Raw genomic sequence first — 20,802 nt, 5'->3', positions numbered from 1 at the left:
CAACTTTCTCTCCCAGTCCTGAAGGCTTCTTTCACATGGATCAAAAATATAAACTTACAGAATAAACTACTGAACTTGTGAGCAAAACCGAAGGAAAAATTCTACTGAATCCAAATGTTAAAATCTACATATCACACAGAGAAGAGAGAATGCATTCTATATAAGATTCACCGTCGTCTTTCAACACTTACAAATATTCATGTTGTGAAGATGTTGTTTCTACCACACTGTGGGGTTTCCCTGAGAATTCAGCTTCCACTTGTTCTTTGTGTGTTTGCCTTAGGAGCTCAGCCATTGTTAGCTCTGCCTCACTCCTAGGAGTACTGTCCTGAAAAGGAGAATAACTGACAGATACATCTTCCTCAGAAACAATGGGAGGGTGTTCCATTGGGTCACTGTCTTTAGACATTCTGTGGCGTTCTTCCGGCTTATGTCTTGAACTGTACAGTTCTTCTTGCAGTACGGAAAACCCTTTAAAAAAAGAAATGAGAAATGTCTTTAGAGTACAGAAAGTCATTCTAATTCTCCATGTGCATTTAAAATCCGTGAAACAACCAAATGACCTGAAAATTTTAGATGTTTTAAGTGGCAGAGAGTATAACCTCTCTAAGCAGGAGAAGGATCACTGGATTACCATTGGAATTACCCAATGCTGAATCTTCACAGTAACAGGCAAAATAGAATCTACACAGAACTTCATCCTTCATGTAGCTGTTTACAGGAAAACAAACAAACAAAAAAACTTACAGAAGTTCTTAGCTTGTATAGCTGCAAAAATAATTTGCAAATCTGAGGGGGAAAAAATGCATACGGTACAAGGTGCAAGGACTAGCTAAATGAATGTTTCAAAGCACATTTAAAATTAAAAAAAAAAAAACATTCTCTAATCCTGCAGAAGTAGTAAAATAACATGTTCGTTTGTATCTAGCAGACAACTGACACACACTCGTTTGTTAGCGTCTGAGCTCTTGTTTTTCTTCACTAGCCACGATCACTAGGAACCAACTGAAGTCCAAAGAATAGCTTGGTGGAAAGTATAACTATCTGTACAGAATTTAAGAAGGTATGGAGGTTAACATTTTTAAATTAACAAGTTGTTATAGTTGAATGCTAAATACAGCAAATATGAGCTATTCCTACATCATCTACATAAAGATGGAATGTCTGCAGCTGTCTAATACTTTCCTGAGCTACTGGTTTAATACTAAGTTAAGGGTGCAAAAGTATCACTTGAAAACAGAGGATTTTTCTTCATGAAATTTTAAGATGTTTCTTTAGTGTATTGATTTAAATGGAACTTGTAAACTCAAGTATTCCAACAGCACTGTAGCAGAATTACAAACAATATCTTGCATATCTCCTTTTTACAAAGATTTCACCAAGATTAATGCAACCTTCTTAACTTCTAAGAGAGCAACTGTATAGGCAAAAAATAAACTGGACCCAAGTATTTGCAGTACTTTCTGATGACATTCTCTTATTTTCCTTATACGAATCAGCTGATGCAGAGATTTTATACCCAGTGAAATAGTGACCTGTGTGATGTCACGCTTCCATTCACACACACTGTGATTTCAAAATTAGATTCTAGTGCTCAGTCACAACAGTGAACAGATTATTCTAGTCAGACATCTCAGAATAGAGTCACAACCTGGGCAGTCTGTGACTGTATCAGAACATTTTACCTTCACTGTGGTCCAATCCTATTGTTTGTTCAATTTCTGCATACGTGCGAGTGCCGTGGACCTGCATAGAGTCAATGCCACTGGTCTCCATTAGGTGAACAATATCCATTCGGTTGATTTTAGTAAGACATTGAGTAAGGCTTGTATCTGTGGGATTAGAATGACATCGGATAGCTGAGTTAAGAATCTCCCAGGGCTCTCTCCCTTCTATTTTCCATTTGAAGTATGTATGTAGGATAACAATTTAGAAGAATTTTTATGTAAAAATCTAAGTTTTACTGAAAGGCTGCATACAAACATTACTAGTAATCTTGTTTCTTCTTTCAAAGTGATTTAGTTCCCACAAATACTTTTTTCTGTTTAGGGAAAAAGAAGACTCAGTGTTTTTCTATTCTTACTTTGCTGGAAGAGGTTCTATCTTGTTTTCCAAATAAACAGAATTAAACATTTTCTCTAACTGGGAATCTTATGACATGCCATGTTAAACAGAGAAACTTTATAAAAAAGAAAAAAGCCCAACCTGCAGCCCTTCTTTCTGTTGCCTAAATTTTACCCATATTTTCCCTTTCTGATTCACAGCACACATAGGTCACCTTTACGGCGGAGACAGTAGATATGTACTATAACTGATAATGAACCTGTTGCGTGTTTCCCATCCCTTTCAAGCCAATATTTGAGGAGTGCATGGCTCTGGTCTTGAAGAGAATTAGGATTTTCAATCCTGATTTGGTGAATTTGCTCTTCTGTGAAATCCAGTTCTCTTGCTAACTCTGAAAAAGAAATCCTTTTCTGTGAAGATGTATTTTATTTTTCTCACTTTACCTTACATCCATTTTACAGTTGTCAGCAACAAAGTTGATTACAAACTTTTCTGAAACTAATTTCTCTTTACTTCTACGTACTTCGTCTTATGTTTAGAGATGAATGTTAAACAAGATGTTCAAGACAAAGATAATGTGTTATGCTTAGAGGTTATGGCCTGTGGGATCTTTTCTTTTTTGTGTGTACCATTCTGAGTTCTCAGTTCTCACAACACTACAGGCCAAACCATAACACAGCACTATGCTTACTGGTTTCATGTCCCATGAAATGTTGAACGTTTTGGAAACTTCGACCAAAATCTAATAAAAGAATTAATTTCAAGTAGTGGCATTTTTTTAGGGCTAGAGTAAGGCATGATCATACTGCTCCCCTGGACTTATTTCATCAGAAGAAAAATAAAACAGTATCCTTCTGACTAAGCACAGGCTCAGACAGCAGCCCAGTCTCGTCACCCGTCTTGTAGCCCCAAAGAAACATTTGACACATTCAATTTTACCATAATCAATCTTCATCATACCTCAAAACAGGAATATTTATGCAGTATACTACTCTGTCCCTTCAAAAATCCTATACAACATTAACATCTATTTTGATGAACATACTTTTTTTCCTAGTTTTGTTTTCGGAACTGTATAGCCTTTAGAGTATTTCGTAGGATTGCACAGTTTAACACAGCATGGAGATTTCTATACAGCTCTTTCTTTGTGAACATTCTGGACCAATTTTCAGTGATAGAGAGCTACAGTTCATCCTCTGTTATCCTGCTCTTTCCCAGTAGTATTAATACGCTATCTTAAAGCGACTTACAAACTCATCCCTTCTCTCTCCCCTTTCCCCTCAGCATATTTCCACAGAAAATAAGTTAATGTAACTTTTTGCTGTAGTGGCCTTCTGCCTCAGGATTTCCAGAACACAGCTGATGTTTATTCATTTATCTTTCAGCCGCTTTATCTTTTAGAGTCATTACACTTTGCAAGAAAAGGAAGAGTAATATCTGCCAATTCTTTGTCACTTTTCTCATCCAAGCAGTTTTTCCTCTGTAGATGCCACAAGAAATGTAGAGTCCTTAGCTCTGCATCTTACAACTTCTTACTTAATAAGCTGGAGGAATTTTGGTAACCACTAGACAGACCATCTAGTTTCTATATGTTACTGAAATATTTCTATGGAATGACTTTGGATAATCATCTGAAAGAAAAATGAAAATTCTGAAGAATACTTGCCCTGTTTCTATCTAGAATAGATTGTGTGTTTTACCTGTCCAACTGAATCCAAGGTGATCCGCAATGTGGGCCAGTCTTTCCTCGGTCCGTTCCCGATCATCCTGTTGATCTAAGGTTCAAAAAGAACAACCACAAGTTGTCTTTTACAAATTAAAAAGCATTTCTTATAGGTGATAAGCCCAAGGAGGGAAGCATTTTTTCTGACTGGTCTAATCTAAATGTGGACAGGCTGCTACAATTGGGTACTTAAAGTAAGGTCTATAAATCTCCAGCCTTCTCGCATGATTTTTCCAACAGTATAGAACTATCTAGAATTTTTTTATTTAAAAATCAGACTTTCATGTAAAAAATTAGGATTGAAATACCTACTATCCTATTTTTATCCAAGCATTTTATTCTAACATTTAAGACTTTAACTAAGTCAAGAGCCATAATATACCACGCCTCCTTAGTATATGCCAAGGCTGAAAAATTCATTTGGACTGGTGCTTCTAATTGTGCTTTTTTCTGTGGTAGGGAAAAATCTGTTCGAAGTGTCCATTTGACATTTCATACTATGGTTTGTGTTAGTAAATTACTTACTTAAAGGTCTTTGACTCTTTCAAATACAGAGTGATACAAATAGTTAAAACGAAGGCAAGGAAAAATCAGATGCTTATTCACCAGTAACAGTGACACTTAACTATTTCTCCCATCCTCAAAGCTAATTTGAGGATGCCAGAATTTGAGTTTTGATTTTCCCCGAACACACACATGGATTTCAAAATACGCCATTCAGAAAAGGACTTAAAGTTAATGAAATATGCATTTTTCATTTTAGCTACTGGATTCCTATCACAGCTGCCCAACAAAACCAAGTACCTTACAACTTGTACTAAAGTTATTAATGACATGCAGAATTTCCATGAGAGGATCAAAAATAGAACAAGAAAATCTTGATTATTCTAATTTTCCATGTTTGAGTAAAAATTCAAAAGAAAATAGATTTGCCATCATGGTTTCAGTCAATGTCCACATTTTCATTATTAATAAGAATTGGTCAGAATAGGGCCAGGGAAAGCCAAAAGTCAAAATGTACATGACCTGAAGTATTGGTTTAATGGTAAATATGTGTCTTTTGAAGTGTTTTTATTTATTAAAATAACACTTCCCATAACCATTCATGGCTTGCAATCTTGAGATTATTCCACAAATAAGAAAATACAGACAACACAAAATAACAAACACAGCTTATAGGGGTAAAAAAACGAAAAACAAAAAACAAAAAAAAAAAAAAAACAACCAAACAAAAACACAAACACAACTAACCATCAAAAGCGTAAAAGAAAATGCTGCATACTTTACACACATTTATACAAACTTACAGATACACACACACCAAAGAAAACAAAAAACCAAAAAGTTTTAATTTATGACATGCGTCGCACAGGGAATCCCAGTCGTTGGCAAATACCTTCAGCATGGTCATGGATATTGTCATCAGGTATACGTTCAATCTGAGTCTCTACAGACTCATCCCAAATAGGTCTGGTGTCAAAGATGTCTTCAGGAACTGACTGCTGAGTCTCAATGGATGGCACGTTTTCAATAACTGAAACTTCTAGGGCACTACTGCTTTCGTCATCTGAAACTAATTCTTGTTCTCTTTCTGATTGTGTAAGTCTTTCCACTAACTTAGAAGCTTCATCACTAATTTCTTCAAAGAATTCTATGGAGTTTTTATACAGGTCAAAAAATTGTTCCTTACTTTCTTTTGTAGGACTAAAAGCACTGTGGGAGGCTGTAGTGCTCCTGCTTTTAACTGGCACTCGTGATGAAAATACCTTGGGTCTTGCTGTTGTTGCCTCATCTGAGTCTAGCTCAACCGTTAACTCTCTCTCCCTCTCCCAGGTCTCTGCTTCTGCCTCTGCATAACTCCTAGCTTTTATTGAACGTTTGGTCTTTGGATCCACGGGAATACTTGCATCAGATTCAGATTTACTTCGGCTATCTTGTTTTGTAGGTAGTTTGCTTGTCATGTTGAGAACTTTGGATGACTCTAGCTTGTGGACAGATGTGTCTGTGGATTGTTGTTCAGCTCTTTGCAAAGTTGATTTGACAGGAATTTTAGACTTTGGTTTTGCTTGGTCATCTTTTCCTTCACACTGCAGACTGTCTAGGAAGCCATCAGTGGGAAGGTTCTCATTTTCAGATTGTTGCAATGATTGTGATGCAGCAGCAGCAGCTGTTCTTACAGGGATTTTGGATTTGCTTTCACAAGAAGGCACTCTCTCCATTAAAGCAGTAGGGATTTCTATCACTGATCTCTGTTCCTCTGGTGAAGAGTCTGGGGACTCATCATCCTTTTCAGAACAAACAAATCTAGTGACTTTGGAAAATTCTAACTCATCTTCTACCACAGACTGCTCAGGAGAGATGGGGAAAGGCACCTGACTGCTATCGACTATGTCAGTCTCCACTGTGAAGAGGGATTCAGCTTCAGAGGCAGCAGTTTCTTTCTTTGGTGATTTTGAAGAAGCTGAAATACCCATTTTAATTGGTATTCTGGATTTTAGCTCTGCTTTTGCAGTGCCTACGCTGACGCCTTCACCAGTCATTTCTTCTGATTTATCACAAGGCTCAGATGGTGAGGGTGAACGATTCAGTGTATCTTTTCCTTGTATATCGAGGTCCTCTGATTCTGAAAGTGAAAACGGATCTGGTGGGCTCTCCGGCTTAGAAGATTCTGCCTCTGCTGCTTCTTTAATTTCCTCACATAAAGAAACTTCTTCCTGAGGCTGCTGCCCCATTTGGAAGAAATGAAAACTTTCATCTGGATAGTTTCTTTTGGTCATGTCAATAGCTCCACTTCTTGTCATTTCAAACAACTTTCCTTCCTGAAAAAGAAAAGGATTTTGTTCACTAAGTGGTGTCCCTTCTTCAGTGGGTGTTCTGGCCGGTGTTGTATCAGGTGTTGTGCCTTGTGATCGCCTGTCTACCATCAACCCAAATATCTTTTGTTCCTCTTCTTTTACCCGAGCTTCAAAAGCTTCATCATCTTCACGTATGTCACTCCATGTGTCAGAATCTACGTCAGTCTTGGTAATAACAACTTGACTGATAAATTTCTCTGTTTCATCTCTTATATCCGTAAGGGCAGATTCAACTAACTTTGTGGAATCTGACGCTGAAGACCCCAGTGAGGTTTTCTGAAATATGTCCTCAGTTTTAAGTTCTGTTTCTATCTGCACTTCCTCTGAACGTTGATACTCACTACCGGTGCCTCTGCTAAGCAAAGCTTCACCAGTCTTATTTTTTGTTTCTTCAACAGAACAGTCTTCACTAGATAGCAGGCTTTGACCAGTTCCTACCTTACTTTCACCACCATCACTAAAAAAATGTTCAGAAGACACATTTTCATAAGGGCTTACTATATGAGGAGCTCTACTTTCAGCAGTGTCCACTACACAACCTTCAGTTTCCACTGTTTCAGTGGTAAGGGATGAATACTCTGACAAGGGTTCCTCAGTATCTCTCTGAAGTGTGTCAAAATCTGCATCTACTTTTGCAAAATCACAATGTTCAATGAGATCATCTTCAGTCAGTTTGCCATCTTGTGGTATAGAGAATTCAGTGGTACTGTGTCCACAAGAACCATCATCTACTTTCTCAGTCACCATTCCTTTAGTAGTGAGAGTTGTGTGTGTTAAAAAAACAGTGCTTTTGATACCATTTTCCCTGATATCATCTTGGTGTAGCGTTGAAGAATCGATGTGATCTTCTTTCTGAGAACAATCGCCAATGGAATGACACAGTGTACCCTCACATTTTGTCACTGGGGCATTAGGACTAACCATCTCACTGTCATCTGTAATATCACATTTTGATTCATCAGTTTCTGCTGATACACAACCGTCTGAATGACAAATGCCCGATTTTCTCGTGGAAGCCTTACAGCTGCCTCCAAGGATATATGGTTCATCTTTGTCATCTTCTGTTGGTTTGTCCTGTTCTGCTGTAACTGCACCCATCCTGGAAGAACACCGTTTTGAATTAATGGGTTGAAAACCTGCTTCTTCAGGGCTAGAACTGGAGTCTATACTCGATGGTAATGGTGAAGGTGGCTGCACTCGGATTACAGGTTCCATTAAGAGACCTGAATCAGCTTCTTTTTTAAGCTGGGTCAATTCTGGCTCACTTTCTGAAGAGGAAGAACTTTTTCTAGATTCAGCTGAAGACATCACCACTGTGGGTATATCTTTTTCTTCTGCGGTTTTTGACTTTGATTCTTCAGTTTCACATGCAACTTCTGAGTCAGCAATTAGAGAATATTCATCTTGTTTACAATCCCTTTTGTAATCTCGCTTCTGCTTTGCTTCTTGCTCTAATTCATCAAACGTTTTGATTTTCGTCACCATTTTAAACATCTCCTCTTCAGGGGTAAATCTCTTCTTTGGTTCACTTTCTGATTCATCTTCTGGTTCTTCACTGACTTCAGGGATCACAGCTGACTTTGGTATATTTGACAGTGCCTGTGAGTCTGCTGTTTTAGGTGTGATTTCATAGCTAATTTCTTCAGAACTGGGAGTTTCAGGTGATAGAGGACTTTTCCCTGAACTCTCCATGAGAGATGTTTGCTCTAGACTGTCATCATCAGCACTTCCCTCAGGGTCACGGAGGATCCTGGAACGTACTGTTGCCAGCTCTGGGCAAGTTTCTCCTTTGCCAAGAATAGACTGAAGAGGACCCTGCCCCAAAATACCAGCTTTCACTTTTTGTTCTACAGGACTACTTTCAAGGGAATCACGGCAAGGAGATTCTTTCATAGGACTGGGCTCCAAAGAATCAGGCGTTTTATGTGATGAGTTGTCTTCTAGCACAGGGCTTGCTTCCAGTGAGTCTTTATGACTTATAGCCAAAGAGTCATCTGCAACTGGGCTAAAGCATTCACTATCATGGCTAGCAAGTGAAAGTTCCAATTTTTGGGGGCTTCTAACCACAACACGGTGTTCACAGCTTATATCCTTCTCTTTCTCTAAAGCAGTGTCATGTGTTTCAGAAGAATTAGTTAAGTGTGGAGTGGTTCTGGATTCTTTCTCCCTGATAATATCTTCCATAATGGAAGCTGAGCTACTTTCTTTAAGTTTATCAGCCTCTTCTTCAGAGGCTGTAGGTACAAGCTCTTCTGATACATGGTCAGAATGAGACTCACTAGTCTCAGCAACAGCATCTAGCTGTTTTTCAGTAATACCTTTTTCATTTTCCTTTGGTGAGAGTTCCTTCGGAGAACATGTTTCTGCTGTTGTGTGTACTCTATCTGTTCCTTTAGCTTCTTCAATTTGCCCATCAGTTTTCTTTGGTGAGAAAGAAAGGCTTTCAGGGCTTGTTTCTGGAGTTTCTGCCAGACCCTCATGTTTATAACTTTCTTCAGAACTGATCTGAGGAGTTCCATCAAGCAGGCTACCTGGAGAATCAGCCACACCTTCATGTTTGAGGCTCTCTGAGCTCCCATCAAAAGCAGCACTTTGCAGAGAAAGAGCGGGAAGGAATCCATCTTTTACATACTCAGCAGGGAAAGCAACATTGAAGGGACTGGTCAGTACTTGCTCCAAGTTAAGCTCGCCTTCCTCTGTCACTGAAAGATGTCGGAATTGTTGGTATTTGTCATTATCCTCAAGTTCTTCTTTAATGACATCAGAAAAGTCTGTTGAGGTTTTCCTATCAGGGCTGATCTGAAAGTCTGTATCACCGTGGTTGTCAGAAGTCTTGCCCTTTATAACTGCTGAATCTTTGGTACTCTCATCAGCAAATACTGGAGGGGGAGGTTCCGCTGTTGTTTTTTTGCTGCTCTGCTGTTTTACTTGGTCTTTGCCTACAGTTTTCTTAATAGTATCAACAGTGGATACTTGCATTCTTCCTTTCTTTGGCTGTGGCTCTTTCTCTGCTTTTAAGACTGTGCTTTGCTTGTCCTTCTGTTTGTCCGTCTTGTGGCTTGTTACTCGCTTTGTTTCACTTTGTGAAGAAATTGTTTTTCTCCGTGTTGTTTCCTTCTCTGGGGGTTGTTGCTTTTGTTTGACAGACTTGTGCTCAAACAGTCCAGATACATTCTTGGATGGGTCTTGACCTGACTGGAAGGCTTTCATCAGCTCACGAACTGACATGGTCTCTTCAAGTCTTTCTGTCTTAGAAGAGGGTGAAACAGGAGGCTGTGCTTTGTGTGCAACTGTTTTTTTGACTGGTACTGTTTTTTTAGAAGGCTTTTCACCAGTGCCTTCTCTTGTTTGAATTCTGACAGGTAGTTTAGAGCGTATTTTTTGTTCATCTTCCACTCGTTTCTGAAGGGCTTTAACCTTATCTTTTATTGAGCCAATAGGGGTTTCCTCTATGACAGGGGATACAGCTTTAGCTTCAGGAGCAGCTGCTGGTGTTAAGCCATGTTCCTCCTTTGGAGACTCATCTGAACGGATCTTCATTAGTCCTGGTTGTTGTTCACTACTGTGCATCTTGCTTTCCTTTTGTTTGTGCTTGTCTCTTAACTTTGTTCTAACTGGCTTTTTAATTTCTAAGGCTGGCTTATGTTGTTCTTGTGGACTTAGTGTTTCGGTTGTTGGAGACTCTTGTCCTTCTTTTTCAGAATCCTTGCTTATTACGACAGCTTCAAATTTCTCTTCCACCATGTCTTCTTGTAAAGCTTGTGGCTGTACCTCATGAAGAGAAACATATTTGTTTAAATCCTCAGTAAGGTAATCTACCATTCCTGCCATGTCTTTCTTTACCGTCTCTGTTGTCTCTTTGTCTATTCTAACTTCTACACAGATAGGTTCAGTGACTTCTACAGGAGCATTTCTTCTGGCCTCTTCAATTTCTTCGTCACTGACAATGACCCATTCTTCTTCTACAAATTCTTGTCTGGAAAGAGACTTTTGCAAAGCATGTTCTTCTCTAGTATATGATCCGCCTCTAAGAATTTCATTCACTTTTTCTAAGTCTTCTTTTACCCTTTCAACTATTTCAAAAGGCTCTCCTGGCTCCTCTTCAGTGGCTTTTCCAAGATCTTTCACTTTAATAGAGCCTGGTTTATCAGAAGGGTCAGTTGTCAAGATGGCAGTCATTTTGATCAAATCTTGTTTCATCTCAGAAACTTCAGACAGTAAGTCTGGACTGGCTAGTACAGGGACTTCATTAACCAGATGGCTTTTCAGGATAGATGTTTCTGTAGATTCTGTCTCATCATCTTTGATGCGAATGAAAAACATTGAAAGTAAAATGGAAATCAAAAATAGAGATTGGAAAATGTAATCAGGACTAAAAATGACAGTCTTTGGTTGCAGTGGTAGGAAGATCTACAAAATGGGCTGGGAATGGTGGATCCACAAGATTTGAGGGTACAAGAGCAAAGCAAAGCTAACAGGAGGGGAAGAAAAAAAGAAAAAAGAAAAAAAAAACTGAAAAGGAAAATGGCAGGAAATAACTTGCTTAACTTTACCAATATAGCACAGCCACACATACATTACCAAAGCTGTAACAAACAAAATCAGGACACCGTTAAAGAAAAGAATAATTATAAAAAAAAAAAAAAAAACCAACAAAAAATACCCACTAACAACAAAATTTAAAATTAAAAATAGAAGAAACACAGTGAAGTTACACAAAGATAGGCATCTCAAGATTGTTCAGATGTTACAAATCAATGTTCAAATAAAAATAAACAAGAAAAGAAGGGGAAAGTATTAGAACTGATTGAAAGTCGATTTCCTCTAAGAGAAAGCCAGTGTTAGCAAACTGTCAGAATAACATTCAGTTAACATGTTTTATTTGTTTATTTTTTTAATTAGTGATCAAAATAAGAAGTTACAAATGATTCTGCAATAATCTAAAATATGATCAAATATGTAGATATCTGAATCAGCTGCAAACCGGCATTTCATCAAAGGGGATTTCACACCTAAACAATGAAACAAACATCATTTGGTTTTAAGAGGCATGGTCCTTTCCTTGGAACATCCTCATCGACAACTAATGAATTGACTGGGGAAGGAGAAGACAGAAGAAAAGGAGAGGAAAAAAACTGTGAATCAACTTAGAAGTGATTTCAGAGTTTTTAAAAAAATGTAATGTATGGCAACCAAAAATCAGACAGTCACGCTAGACACATACATACAGTTTATGTAAGGCAAGTTATTTCCATGCAAAGCAAAGGTGTTGCAAATGCTTCTGTGTATGTAGCTTCAGTTAAAAAACAAACAAACAAACAATAGCTTTAAAATTAATCTTACAAAATAAAGATACGTGAAAGTATTATTAAGTATACTGTGGTGAAATATTTATCTAATCTGTACAACCAATAAATAGTGAATTGAATGTAGGTAGGTCCTGGTATGCCATTGCTGACTAGTAAGAATGTTACTTTCAGGAGGGAATACTAGAAAATGTACACGGAGCAGAATGAAACAGTGGAGCAGTGAAACAATTTATGAGCAGTAAACAATGCTTAGAAACTGTTGGGAATCATACAGTTCATTTTTAAAAGGGTACTATATCACATTTCTGCACTCCAGCCTAAAAATCAAAGTAGTAATGCAAATAAGAAGGTAGGCAATGCCTAATTATCTGCATTTCTTTGAAAATTAACCCTAGGGTAACTAATTCCATTCTGCTAGCTGTATTATGGTGCCTGCTTTCCACCTTGAGAAAACTGGTTCTCCTTGTGTAAATATTAATGAAATAGAGCAGCAATCAGATATTGCTAATGTTTTAAATCATTATGTATGCTACTTCCCACCAGGTTATTAGCTGTTTTTGTCAGACTGATGTCTTTTGTTTTTTAGCTGAAGAATTTCAGTTTTAGAAAAAAGGAGGTCGAAGTAGAATAGTGTCAAAGTAGAATAGTTATCCATTTGATAACTGTGACCCCAGTGCTGTTGTCTTTCTAACTAGAACATGCACCTACTATGCTAGGAATAAACAAACAGCAGAACGCAAAGTAGAATAAAGGCAAGAAACCACTTTAAACTGCATACAAGACAGTCACTGATCTACAGAATCATTGGAAAATATTAGGCACACTCTTCAATTTGAATTCAATTTGTTTAATTATGTCTTCATTAAAAGAGATCTTTGACAGTGTTTCTAATAATAATGGCCCAATTCTGTATATACAAAGGGCTTATATGTTGTACCAAACTTAGCTTTCAGTCATATTTCACCACAGTAAAGGGCAGGAAGGGAGGGTTAAACAGCCTGATTACTTTTGGCAGTATCACTTTTTTTGCATGCTTATATTTCACAAATCTAATGAAATATATTAGTATACTAATCGTGTTTTCATTAAAAATGATACTGCCATTTATCTCAAATGGCAACAGTGTGTATCAACAAATGGACAAGAGAATGGAAGGATGAGCATTCATACAAGCAAAATAGCAATAGCAGGATCACTAGGGATGTCAAAGGAAAGTAAGTACTTAGATGAACTCTTTTAAGCTTACTTGTTAATTTACACATTAAAATGTATTTAATTGGTTAACTGCTTTGATATTATATTGCTTTCTGTTATGTTTTAAATGTATCGATGCTATTAGCAATAGTTGTTAAAGTTTAACTCACTTTCATGCTTAATTGTATTCTTTACCATCTTTCGTACGAACTACATTATAATATTTTTAAAAGTAAAAGGAAAATCTTACTTTTTTCTGAAGTCATATCAACCTGGAAAAGAAGAAAAAAAAAAAAAAAAAAGGAAGATTAAAAAGTTGCAAAATAGTAAATGTGTACAAAATCACCAGTGAAGTAATACTGGCTGAGTCAAGTAATCATTTAGGTTGATGTCTTTAAACTTCACATTTATGATAGTTTAATTTTCCTTACATTAAGTCCATCATAATTAATCTGGAATTATGTCAGCATATGAAATAATATTACTAAAATAAGAATGAATAAAACAAACTAAAAATCTTTTAAAAAGCGAGATACCTCCACCAGCAGTCAGTTGGCTTTTTTGTGTGTGTGTTTTAGCTTCTTAAATAAAAACGCAACAAATAAGAAGATCGGGGAAAAAAATTCTAATATTATTTGTATGTTTTTAATGGATTTTTCTCACAACAACATTAGGGGACTTCACTGGAAATGCATAAACAGCATTATGGAGGCTAAAAGCCTCCAATTCTGATCATCTGATAATAAATGTTTCATTCCTAATATATATATATAGTGGCAATTAGCTTCTGATAGAAGACAGGTATCAGGTTAAACAAGGAAGTTACAGATCTACAGCTAGTAATATTTTTCTAAAAATACTTCTTCTTAAACGTATTTATTAAAAACTTGACCACATTTTCATTTGACAGTGCCTATATTTCAGCACTAGAACAGTACTGATATTTACTTTTTGTAATCATAATAAAAAACTGCAGTCCCCACAACAAAACTTCTGAACTCTGTTCTGCAGTAAATTGCAAAGACATTCATACTCTTTGAGGAGTGGGCTAGTCTCACAGTGCTGGCATTTCTTGTTTGCAAATCTGAACATCCTTAAAAACATGGAGATGCTTTTCCTTATGTTACTCATTCATGAAGGGGTAAGACCTTAAGAAACATTTGTAACTGCCAGAACAGAGCTGGCAAAGCTGGGAGCTGCTCATATTTCTCCATTAAGATACAATTCAGTTCACGTTAAAAAAGAAAACTGTATATTTTACTTTGGGTAAATTTCCTTATAACTTCCAGGTTAACACTGAATCTATGCTAGACCTCATTATCCAGTTCATATATCTCTAATATCCAGTCTGCCAGATGTTATAAGTGGACAAGACTCTTGAGTTACATCCCTTTCAATTATACATCCAGTGCATATAACTGCAATGTGATTGCAGATTCCTCACAACAGAGGAGAACTGGCTCATGGACATATTTGTATTTAGGTCTGTCTCTCTGCCTCCCTTCTCTGCCTCCACTAGAGGAAGTATGTTCAATCAGTACATATGGGGTACTAATAAAATGCATGCTGTATCAATCATCTACTGGCTCTGGTAGGAGGTCTGGTAGCAACTCTGTTATTTTTGGAAACAGAAAAATTATCTCCACTTTTTTTTTTCTTTCTTTGTTGTTGTTGTTGAAGAGAATAACCACTAAATAAATCCACCTATATGATGCTCTTCAGAAGGATAATTTTTAAATACTTTAACTAAGAAACTTCTTTGGAAGGAATATATACTATTAAGCATCTGTGAAATCAGTGTAAAACTTTGATTTTAATTTGGGGAAAGTGAGACTTGGTAAATTCCAAAGTATGACTGTGAAAGATCCTTTTAAACTCCACACAGATTTCATCTTCAAGGTGTATCTATTAATTGTATTTTAATAGTATGCATAAGCAATGACATGCCGCTATGGCAACATTACCTCTTCTTCTTGTTCTTGGTCTGATTCTGATTCCTTTCAGTCCCAAAATGCCATGCAAAAACAGAAGGAGAAAACAGAGCAGCAAAATGCAGAATTGTTAGAAGGGTAAGAAAAAGTTACGTCTATCAACACTTCTGATAACATCTAAAAGAAGTCCATACGGTAAGTTTATGCAATTTCTTGTGTAAAAAGTGGCAGTGTAAAACAAAATGCTACAGAATCCAGCAAATTGCAAAAAAGTTGCTTTTAGGTGTTGTAGTTAATGATGCTTATTTGTCCTGAAATTTGACATTAATGCATGCTTTTATACCCATAAATTTAAGTAAGTGTTTCAAGTATTCAAGAGGTTACTCATTTAAATTGAAAATAGCTTGAAGCACATTATTTGTAAATCATACAAAAAAGCTGTAATACAATTATATTACATGGTAAAAACACCAACAACATTTTGGTCAAACAGCCTAAGATGTTGCTAAAAAGCATGCTGGTCCTAAGCTGACAAAGAATAGTAAGAAGTGTCCTACTTATCACATGATAGCAATAAACTAACTTTTTTGAAAGAAACTAATATTTCTTAGGATCTGTTCTCTCCCAAAAGGAAACCAAGGGCACTTCAATGAGAATTCATCTGGTCCTGAGCCTGTTATTTATAAATAGTAAGTCATGATAGACTTTTCACCTCCTAACTGTTATAACAATACTCAGAAGAATACAATACTCTGAACAACACTCTGACCTATTTGCAGATTCTTGACAGCTTAGATCAGATCAGATGTAAAAAGAAAATTTAGCGTCAAAATCAGCGTGATGTTAAAATAAATATAAGAAAATATTTTTGGCACTGCCATAACATTTGAAATTCTAGAGCTTGAGAATGCTATGTTTGCAACACTAGCACCATGGATACATAAAGGCAGTCACCGAGAAGTGTGATAGCAGAGTCTGTTAACTTTCAGACTGGGAAATAATGTAATTTTCAGTTCTTCTATGTTTCATATTTTAAAAACAGGATGAGATCTATAGGCTTGTATCCTTACACTTATATGTCTAAAAGTTAACTTCCTGTCCAGACAGGTGTCACAGGACAGAGTTAGACACTGGGATGTCTTCAGCAAAACCAAGAAAGAGACTCAGAAATACTCTGAGTCCCAGATGTGCAAGATGTAGGTAAAATTACTGCGCAAAATAAAATCAGCATATGTTTTGTGCAACGCCAACCATGGGAGCCACGCAGTACAAAGTCATCTTCTACTGTCCTCTCCTAAGAGCCCTCAAAAAACGAGAGCTAAATGTGTGAGTACTAAAACCAAGAAATCGACAGCCCTTGAGCTGTGTATTTATGCTTCTTAAAATACATGATTATAAAGCTTTAACAATATTTTACCCTCTTACTTCTTCCTCAGTAACATTACAATGCTTCATACCAGTATGACTTCACAGTACCTTTGTGTAAACAGGTAACGTGATGTTTAAATTACATATGGCTTGATGAACAAGACCTCTTGTTGATTTTGGCTCCTTCATGAATGATAATCGTCCGCAGGGTTCTTGAGTGGTATCTCGCACCTGGTGGAACAAACATACATAAACTTAATTGTTGTGGTTACAGAAAATTAAACTGTTCTGGTGGAACAAACGTACAGAAAATTAATTGAATTAATTTCTGGTTTGAACTGCACACAACACTTCAAATTATTCAGCAGAAAGAGGAGAGAGAAAGTTCTCTGCGTTTTTTCTCCTACTTATTTGTAAACATACATGTAAATGTATTTGCATCAAAGTAAGAGAGAACTCAACCACATGCATGCTTAGACAGTAGAAACTTACTTATAGAGGCCAGTGATAATGCTGTCTATCATTGCCTTATAAAGATATGAAACAAACCGAGTCCATTTTTCCTCATGTTTGTGCTGATATCAGCAATAAGTCTCAAAATTCTGGTATTACATATTGTGTTTGTTCATTGCCTACTCTTTGGCTGAGGGGCTGTACAGAAGATTAAACTTAACATATTCTGCAAAATAGTTCTCAAAATACACTGGTTTTCTCAAATACACTGGTGAATTTTATTCTTAAAACGAAGAAGTTTGCTGGAATATACTCATAGGTGTGACCGTTACTATCTGCAACCGACACTGAATCAGAAAAATATGTTTCACAGCTGTTAGCAGAAACAACCTCGGCACTTAGGAGAAGGGTAATGTACTTTTAGCTTTTGTATAAAAAGGACACAAAATCACAAGAGAAAAAACAAAGCATTACCTCATACAGTTTTCTGAACAGACAAATATGATACAATTAGATAAGCGTGCATAAATTTGATCAGACTGAAAGCACTAGATGCAAAGCCAATGTGCTGGCATAGAGTAGTAAGCTGTAACAAGCTTTAAAATACTACTGAGGAGGAGGGAGTTTAGAAGTTGTCTAGCAGCATAGTGAATTTAATTAAGGAGGGAGTGGGTTGACTTTCTCCAATTTTTTGAAGTTTCCATTTCTAATGCCTCTCTCTAAAGCTGTTTTACTTAATGACTGTTGTAGTCAGACTGAGCCAGCAGAAAAACAGTTTGCTGGAAAAGGCACGTGAATCTCTCTGTGAATCTCTCTGTCCAAAAGAGGCAGCAAAAGCACTGCTTCATATCTGCTCCCTGCAGATCTCATGAAAGCAAAGGAGCTCTGTGGCCCATGGTTTTTGCATTGCTGGCACTTGAATCTGGGCCTAAAACATTAGCTCATTTGGTTTGAACTTTTTGTTTGTTTGGTTTAGCTCTTGTTTATAAGACTTTTACTCAAAGATTTTGTAACAGTATAGTAGCATTATATATGCCACAGTAACACAATTAAATGATGATTCAAAAGTACTTCATTTTTCCTTTGTTCTCAAAAACACAGTAAAACCATAACTTGAAATATTTAAAAAGGACCCATACTTTTCTTACAGAACTTCCAAGCAAGTTATGCATTGCTACTGAAGAGTATCATAGCTGAAAAACAACTGCATCTCTCTTTACAGTCATAACCATATTTACATACACCTAGTGTGACAGTCATAGTGGGACAGATTTTTGTCAATTCTTACATGTTTGGCTTTTTTTTTCCTGCAATGTACTGAACCCTAATACTGAAAATCAAATACAACTCAGTCAAAGCCTTTAGACTGTAGGTAGAGAGCAAGAATTACTGAGCTACCATTTTGGAGTCTGAAAGAATACTATGGCCACACAAAAGCTGAGACACAGACAATTGGCTGTAAAGCCAACGTTTCTGAAATTTCAAGTACCTATTTCCATGCATCTGGTAGGCTCTGTGTATTCAAGTCAATTTAATCCACTACAAGAAATCTGGACTGTTCAATCAGCTAAGTTTATCACAAATTCCCAAAAATATTATCAGTAGCTCATTATACATTATAACATTACCTTAACAAATAGAGGAAGTCTGTTTTCTTTGAAGGCAAAAAAACTGAATATGTGATGCTGTCCACTCTTAGTTAGTGGCACCAAATTGCCAAAACAGTCAACATAGATGGGTTTTCCTTCTAATACCTATTGGAAATGAATAAGAAACAAGGTAACAATCACAGTCATGAGGTTAGGACTCTTCAGCCTAGTTCCACCGTAGCTGCTTGGATCAAATTCTTAAATTTCTAAGACCTGTTAGAGTACTTGCAAGGATTGTTATGTACAGTCACCACATTTCAGATTATTAAATTCTAACTGGAATATTTCATCAATATTTCATTCAATAATACTCGTGTAACACTGTAAATGACCAGGTATGCATTCAGTGTCATGAATCTGTGCAAATTCTCAATTTCTTCGTTAGTATTTTTTAATGGGATCTTATTTTAGCATACTTTGCTAATATGAGCTTGCAACAATAAAGAAACATTTTCTTCAGCATTCAAACCAGACGTGAAAGGTAAGATAAGCCTGTCTGAATATCATGAATTTTCCGAGTGTTCCTAAACAATTCAAAAACTTTCTAAACTAGATTACCTATGAATTTGATCTATTAGCAAATCTGTTGCAGTAGGCAAAGTCACTGTGTACTAGTAGATTATGTTCATTTTGACTGAATTCGTGAAGGTCAAGAGCTTTTGAAAATCAGGCCTCTAGCAAATACCTCTCCGAAATGCCTGTGTAACGATGCTGTGCACGTCTTTGGATTGCTGCTTGTGTGGCCCCTCCACATGTTTAAATCTCATCTCAACAGTTTTGGAGCCATTTCCTTCAACCAGCCAGTACATTAATACCTCAACATTACTTTCCAGAAATTCAGCCTTCTTATTCAGTTTTATGAGCCTATATTTTATCTAGCTGCTCTGCACAACAAATGCCTATCAGGGCTTCAGGAATAGTAGAATAAATTTTTTTAAAGGTGGAATTCAACCATGAAAAAAAGAGATCATGTTAAGCAGAAAAAAATGCCATGAATGCAGTAAATGTGTTTTCAATTTCTCATTTGTTCTAAGGAAGCTGAAAGAGTCAGGAAAATAAAACCAAACCAACATTTTAACAGGCAGTTTGTTGGATTCCACATTAGAAAAACCTTCGCTTTGCAGGAATGTATATGAATCTTTTAATATTTGGTAACAAATATGCTATTGACTGCTTTTTCAGTTATTAATATGTATTTATGGAGTTACTGGCAGCTGGCTTTTACCTATCCTTTTTGCTGTCTACCCTTTTCCCAACACCTTATTAGTATCAGGGGTTCAGGAAACATAGTTGTTCAACAAAGAACACCACTCCACATCTCACCTTTACTTAGATATTGCCTCTAAAAAAACCCCTATGATAATTACTGAGAAATCTGAGTTGTCTCCTGGCAGTCTGTTACAGAACTAATTAAAACTTATGCAATCAGTGTGGATCATCACAGAAATGACCACTACGTACACAGGGCTAGTGAGCTACCTGAGGCAAAAAGTCAATTCACATCTGTCACCTCATTTTTAAGTGACTTTTCTAAGTCTTAGATTTTTCATAAACCCTAACCTATGCAAAATTTGTACAGACTATTTTTTTCAAATAAAAGTCAAATAAAATGCCTTCTCCTGCTTGCACAACTAGCAATCTCCATAGGTCAGTGTTGTTTCCCTACATAAAAGTAGATTCAATAATAGGTAGTTGGAGGATGCTCTAACTCTGAATCTTTGACTTACTTAAAGAAACGTTGACCCTGACACTAGAAGAAAGGAGAAAGAATTTTTAAGTGCTCATTTAAATAGTAAACCCCAACTTTATTTTATTACGTGATTTCCTAGTATACATGAGCCCAGTTTCTAAGTGTAGCTGTTTAACAAGTCGACCATAAAAAGGCAACTTAGGAAACAGAATTCTTCTAGTGCAATTTTGTCATATACATTTTTTAAGTCTTAGGCCTGTTACAAAGAGCTCAGACTCAACCAACCTATTTCCTCTCTCCTTGAATCTAGCTTACTATTCCACATATTTAAATATTAAATTATATTTATATATATATAAAACATTTTATGAGGACACACTACATGTCTCCTTAAAATGTCAGTGACACTACAGAGAAAGCAAAAAAAGCAGCTTTGCCAAATGTAATTCCTTTTTAGAAGTGCAACCAGATGACTGGATTTCTTTATGAGTGAAACACAATCTGGGCTGATCCAGGAAGATGCAAATGCCCAAATATAAACTATAGATTTCAGCTAGCCCTCTGGT

At 36.6% G+C, this 20,802-nt stretch overlaps 1 protein-coding gene across 15 annotated transcripts in view; it reads right to left on the bottom strand.

Annotated features, from left to right (window-relative positions):
- ANK2 (ankyrin 2) overlaps positions 1–20,802 on the bottom strand; it is a 175,876-nt gene that overhangs the window by 11,912 nt on the left and 143,162 nt on the right. For 14 of the 15 annotated variants that reach the window (XM_052683282.1, XM_052683269.1, XM_052683271.1 and 11 more), the window contains 8 exons: positions 18,526–18,651; positions 16,553–16,675; positions 15,110–15,142; positions 13,396–13,417; positions 3,765–3,839; positions 2,324–2,455; positions 1,686–1,832; positions 192–471 (listed from right to left, as the gene is read on the bottom strand). In XM_052683282.1, coding sequence (XP_052539242.1) covers positions 192–471; positions 1,686–1,832; positions 2,324–2,455; positions 3,765–3,839; positions 13,396–13,417; positions 15,110–15,142; positions 16,553–16,675; positions 18,526–18,651 — 938 coding nt within the window. Of the gene's footprint in view, positions 1–191; positions 472–1,685; positions 1,833–2,323; positions 2,456–3,764; positions 3,840–8,960; positions 10,944–13,395; positions 13,418–15,109; positions 15,143–16,552; positions 16,676–18,525; positions 18,652–20,802 lie in introns of all 15 variants that reach the window. The other variant, XM_052683268.1, reaches the window with a different exon arrangement.

This window comes from Tympanuchus pallidicinctus, unplaced genomic scaffold, assembly GCF_026119805.1.
Source record: "Tympanuchus pallidicinctus isolate F22 unplaced genomic scaffold, pur_lepc_1.0 scaffold2, whole genome shotgun sequence".
Lineage (NCBI taxonomy): Eukaryota > Metazoa > Chordata > Aves > Galliformes > Phasianidae > Tympanuchus > Tympanuchus pallidicinctus.
This window is presented reverse-complemented; position numbering and strand designations above follow the sequence as displayed.